At 47.2% G+C, this 4,892-nt stretch overlaps 2 protein-coding genes across 6 annotated transcripts; both read left to right on the top strand.

Annotated features, from left to right (window-relative positions):
• The first annotated feature begins 827 nt into the window (after window positions 1-827).
• LOC117648010 lies at window positions 828-2,355 on the top strand. Of its 5 annotated transcripts, none has more exons than XM_034390083.1 (5): window positions 828-925; window positions 1,133-1,211; window positions 1,320-1,466; window positions 1,578-1,715; window positions 1,830-2,355. In XM_034390083.1, exons 2-5 carry the CDS (start codon window positions 1,161-1,163, stop codon window positions 1,983-1,985), a joined length of 492 nt encoding a protein of 163 aa, XP_034245974.1. In that variant the 5' UTR covers window positions 828-925; window positions 1,133-1,160; the 3' UTR covers window positions 1,986-2,355. The 5 variants fall into 5 exon arrangements, with proteins under 5 accessions (XP_034245974.1, XP_034245978.1, XP_034245975.1 ...); XM_034390087.1 differs by having other exon boundaries at window positions 852-925; window positions 1,133-1,197; XM_034390084.1 differs by having other exon boundaries at window positions 856-922.
• Window positions 2,356-2,922: 567 nt separating this feature from the next.
• On the top strand, window positions 2,923-4,646 carry LOC117648044. The gene is made up of 5 exons (XM_034390200.1): window positions 2,923-3,128; window positions 3,203-3,327; window positions 3,466-3,612; window positions 3,727-3,861; window positions 3,942-4,646. Exons 2-5 carry the CDS (start codon window positions 3,301-3,303, stop codon window positions 4,104-4,106), a joined length of 474 nt encoding a protein of 157 aa, XP_034246091.1. The 5' UTR covers window positions 2,923-3,128; window positions 3,203-3,300; the 3' UTR covers window positions 4,107-4,646.
• The last annotated feature ends 246 nt before the right edge of the window (window positions 4,647-4,892 follow it).

Below are 4,892 nucleotides of genomic sequence, written 5' to 3'. Positions count from 1 at the left end.
AGGACGGCGAAGGCGCATGGCGGCAGCCTGCGGCAGCCCGGTTGGCTGTTGGAGCGCCCTGCGAGCCCTGCGCCGGCGGGTCGGCGGGTGGGACGGCGGGCTGGACCGGGGCCTGCTTGGCGGTGGCGAGCGCGGCGCGCGGAACGGGTCTGGACGTCTGGACGGTGTGGACCCCACGACAGGCCCGCAGCGCACCGCAGCACCGCGCTGGAGGGTCCGAGCTCGCCGCCAGCACACCGCCAGACACCGCGCGGGGCCTAACTTTGGCGGGGCGGCGGCACCAGGGAGGCACCCCCACCCCGGCAAGGCTCGCTGGCTCCGGCTGTAGCCCCGCGCGCCACCGCCGCGAGGGTGGGGGCGGTGGGGGGGCGCCAGCCAACCGCGGGGCCGCGGAGCCGCGGAGCCGCCTTGCGCACGGTACTTCCCTGAGTCGGGGCCGGGGACCGCCGGGTGTGCACAAAGCACGTAACGCTGGGTGTGCATACCACGAAACGCCGCACAGTGGGCCAGAAGGCCAGTGGATGCGCCCCAAAACTCTAGACGCGTTTTGAGCTCCAGAGTAGTCGCTAAATGGGACTCGAACCGAACGCGTGACCCCACCAATGGATTGCTCTTCAAACGAGGAATCCATTGGTGGGGTCACACGTTCGATTCGAGCCCTGTTTAGCGACTCTGGAGCTCAATCCGCGTGTAGAATTTTGGCCGCCTGCGCCGGTCTTCTGTGCGCTGGGTGTGCACGAACCACGGCTCACTCTTTAGCCCTGCAGCCGGGCGCCGGGAGTCAGGCAACCCATCGCACTCGCCCTCGTCAGCGGCCGATGAGCGATGCCGTGGCGCCATCTAGCGGTGAGGCGGCGGACTGCTTCGGCCGGTGGAACCGCGCGAACGGAAAGGATGGGTCTGCTGTTTCAAGAAGGAGCAAGTGGTTCGTACACATTACATCTAATCTTTCTGCCCAAATGTTGACGACTATCCCTCAGACGTCGAGCTAATTATCTCCTTCGGCGATACGCATTCTGCTCCCGGTCTGGAGAAAGTGAATCATGTGGAGCAACCATGCAGACTGACTCCGATCAACAAGTGGGGCTAGGTTATGAGGGTCCATCGGTATTTGTTTTTTTTTCTGTTCCAGGTGAAGATATCTATTGGATGTGTGTAAAATGTGTGAAGCAGGAGTGATCAACAAGGCCCAGCATGGTAAGACCAAAATGGTAAGCTACCGTGATCCTCGCATGTATTTTTTTTCAGTATTAGTATTTTGGCTCCTCTCCTTTCTCCTCTTTAGCTAAGTTTTTTTTCTGTAATTGTGTTCTGAATAGGATGCTGAGGAATCAAATCCCTTAAAGGCTCAGGTCATCAAATACGAAAAACAGTTGAGAGAAGATGCCAAAACAATGCACCGCATTATGCAGGAGCTTATGGAACGCAGCTCCTCACTGCTCGTCGATCGTGAAGACCTTGACATGGTAAGTTCCATTATTTTGTTTCACTGCTCCCATGTTGCTCCAATCCAACTACATTCCAAGAAATAAACCCCAATTTTATCATGTTTGTGTATAAAAACATTGTGCCACCAGGATCCGGCAGAATGTGCTCAAGTAGTCGCTGAGATTGATGAACTGGACAAGAAGAGAAGAGAAATAGACATGAGGACAGACCGCATTACGAACAAAATACTTGCTCTTTTAATTTCCGTTTCAAAAGATAAAAGAAAAGTAAGCTATATCAACGCTTGAGTTTCTTTTTCTCTTTTTGCTTGGTTTTGGCGGTAGTTCCCTGGTAGCACCTGCTTGTTTCTCAACTGTTTTATTTCTTGTTTCTTTGAACAGGATGATGCAGAATTTTTGGAATTAGTAGATCAGTTTGCGAAAATTTCTGAGCAGCAGAGAGAAGAAAACCAAGTTATGGACCACTTTATGCAAGAAATGTCAGCTCACTGTTGCTCACATTTGGCCTTAGTTTTTGAGTTTTTACTTGAAGAATAGTGATAAGACAATGATGGAAACATGGAATGTCAGCATCTTCTCATCATTGTGTGGATATGACCACTTCAATTTGAACGATATGACTCGTTACCATAAATGTTTAATTGCAACTGCAAAGACTGATTTCTTTATGTTTGTTAATGTGGATTTGTATTTAGTTTTAATGTGAATGCGTGTATTGTCCGACATGCATTGTTTGTACCTTAGCTGCTCCAGGCCTCAATTCAAGGGGAGCCAATGTATATTATTGTAATGGAGGAAGTCAAAATATCATTTTACAATTGTTTTTATTGTGGTGTGAACTTTGTTCAAATTGTAAGTATTTTTAATGTGAATGGACAAATAATGACGTTAAAATTGTAAAACATGATTGTTTCCGAATTTATGAACCCCATTCACCACAGATAAAAAATTTGAAGAATTGTCAAAGTTGCGCGCTCCGGCGGCGAGGGGCAGGCTGGGCGGGCCACTGACCAATGGGGTGGGAAGCCCGGGACTTCCCTCCGTGTGCTGCAAGCCACCAATGACTCTTGGCCCTCGGAGGCACGGCAAATGACATCCCAAGTTGCAAGTAGGCAAAGAGGTGTGCCGTCCTTCGACAGCGAATACCTCTGGGTGGAGCGCCTAGACGTAGGCAACCCATCGTACTCGGTCAAAGGCACGTCGGATGGGTTGCCTATCTTCAGGCGCCCGCCAGGTCCCACCAGCGACAGGAATCCATGAGTTGCATCGCGATGATATGATCTTTTTGTTTTCGTCGGAGGGCTCCCGAAGGTAAGCTGATCTTGACAAGTATCTAGGTGGCGAAATTGACATCTCGTAAACGTGCTTGGGGGTGGGAGTGGAGTAGGTAGTGGGCGGAGCAGCGAAGGCACGGCACGGCGCACCATAGCGCACGCGCACGGTGCCGGCGGCGAGGCGGGGGGAAGGGGAGAGAGGAGGGGAGAGGAGAGGAGAGAACCAAAACAGAACAGAAATCGGTTTTCTTTCTGTTGCTGAGCAGGTGGCAGTCAATCACTACACCGTTTTCCTGGTGCTGAAAGTTTCCCTCGGTCAACGGTCGTCACTCATTGGATTACAAACATTCTGTTCCTGAACGTGGACGTGCAAACCGACGACTCGGGAGTATTTTACGAAGACTAGGTATGTTTCAGCATGCTGGCCTAGGTTATGATTCTGCGTACATCTCTATTGATTGTTGGTTCGCATTGTTGCAGTGGTTGTTTGGGGGCGCCTGCTGTCTATGTGTGAGTACGTGATGTCGCTTTCGACCGCCTGAACAGGAAATATCTCATCCAAAGCCGACCGCTGTACCATGGACCACCAGGAGGGCACAGAAATGGTAAATTCACATCAATAATCCTTGTGATATTCTGTGCCAATACTTTCTGATATGCATGCAGAATGTAGTGGAGTTCAACACTGGTAATTGTAGCCTAAGTCCATAACTCAGTTTTCTGTCGTATTTTACTCTTTTCAGGAGGATGCAAAGTCTGCGAGGATAAGGGCTGAAATTTTGAATTGTGTGAATGAGCTTGAGCAAGGAATCACAAGGATTGACAGCATTTTTAGGCGGCTTACAGACCACTGTTCATCTCTCTTTGACCCTCAAGAAAACTTAACAATGGTAATTAAACATTAAAAAATAACTATCCAGTATTAGTATTTACATCCAATGGTCATGCTGCCACTACACCTGTGCTATCTTAGGGTGTTTTTGACATTTATGTTCTCTGTACAGGACTCGGCAGAATCTGCTCGACTTGTAGCTGAGATTGATTTTCTTAATGAGGAACGGCGAGAAGAATTTGTGAGGGTAACCTGCATCATACAGCACTGTTCTTCATTGTACGCCGAGATGAGAGACACAGAGAAGGTAATTTGCCAGGGTGAGCCCTAATAACACCTGACCCTCCAACAGTGTTTCTTAGTAATGTCTCTTCTGGTTTGTTCCAGTTTGAACAGCATGCTGAAGTCTATGCCAAGGGGATTGCTGGCCTGGATCATGTTAGCAGAAAGCAGAAGGAGGCAGTGAAGAGGCTGGAGTATGTAATGAAGCAAGTCACCGATTACTGCAAGTTACGCTTTACTTCCCTTTTTGACATGGTGTTTGAAGAATAAGCCATCACAGCCACAATAGCTATGATGTGTCGCTTTTTCTTCTTTTTCAAATGCTCAGTTTACTGCCAAGACTACTTTCCTTTTCTGTGTGCGTGTGCCTGCACATAATAATTATTTAACTGTGTCATCCCTGTGGTACTCAGTCTTACTAGTCTTTAAATAATTTAAAGTTTACTTTAAAATTTATATTATTGGCAGCCAAATAACGAATTAAGTGATGACGTGGGGCCCCTGTTGTGTTCTTTGTGTGCACTAGGTTCTAATTATTTACGTGAAATGGCAAACATTTCAAATAGGAGAAAATGAGTGAGAAGAGAAGCCCATTTCTGATTATTATTATTTCCATATGAATGCACAGTTGCAGTGGCAAAGACTGATTTTTTTTTAAGTTGATTCTTTTTAAATCTGTAAATGCATAGATTTGTATTGTCTTCTAGTGTGTGTGATGTTGTTTGTGCTGAGCCACTTATGGTCTGGGCCTCCATGCAGTGGCAGCATACATTCAGGTAATGAATAAAGTTCATTTTGATGTTGATAAAATAGTGTGCTCATTTTTCCAATTGACTTTCTGAGGGTAGGGTGAGTTAAGAGAATCACATTAGAAAACAAGATGATATATTAATCTGCGGCTTGGTTAAGAGCAATTAAAACAAAAAAAAATACAAGTTGATGATACTCCATGAACACAAGGACAACCATGAACAAACTGATTTTTTTCAATAATTATTCATGTCTAATACAAATTCACCACAATCTCTTAAGAGAGCTTAAAATTTATCTTTACAT

This window comes from Thrips palmi, unplaced genomic scaffold (assembly GCF_012932325.1).
Source record: "Thrips palmi isolate BJ-2018 unplaced genomic scaffold, TpBJ-2018v1 HiC_scaffold_3, whole genome shotgun sequence".
Taxonomy (NCBI): domain Eukaryota; kingdom Metazoa; phylum Arthropoda; class Insecta; order Thysanoptera; family Thripidae; genus Thrips; species Thrips palmi.
Note: the sequence above shows the minus strand (reverse complement) of the source record. Positions and strands in the feature narration are given on the sequence as shown.

Excerpts from the sequence above, each read along its gene's own strand:
- LOC117648010 (XM_034390083.1), top strand. The coding sequence starts at position 1,161 with ATGTGTGAAGCAGGAGTGATCAACAAGGCCCAGCATGGTAAGACCAAA. Across the intron at positions 1,467-1,577 it reads ATCGTGAAGACCTTGACATG|GATCCGGCAGAATGTGCTCA; the intron begins GTAAGTTCCATT and ends TTGTGCCACCAG. Across the intron at positions 1,716-1,829 it reads TTTCAAAAGATAAAAGAAAA|GATGATGCAGAATTTTTGGA; the intron begins GTAAGCTATATC and ends TTCTTTGAACAG.
- LOC117648044 (XM_034390200.1), top strand. The coding sequence starts at position 3,301 with ATGGACCACCAGGAGGGCACAGAAATG. Across the intron at positions 3,613-3,726 it reads CTCAAGAAAACTTAACAATG|GACTCGGCAGAATCTGCTCG; the intron begins GTAATTAAACAT and ends TTCTCTGTACAG. Across the intron at positions 3,862-3,941 it reads AGATGAGAGACACAGAGAAG|TTTGAACAGCATGCTGAAGT; the intron begins GTAATTTGCCAG and ends GGTTTGTTCCAG.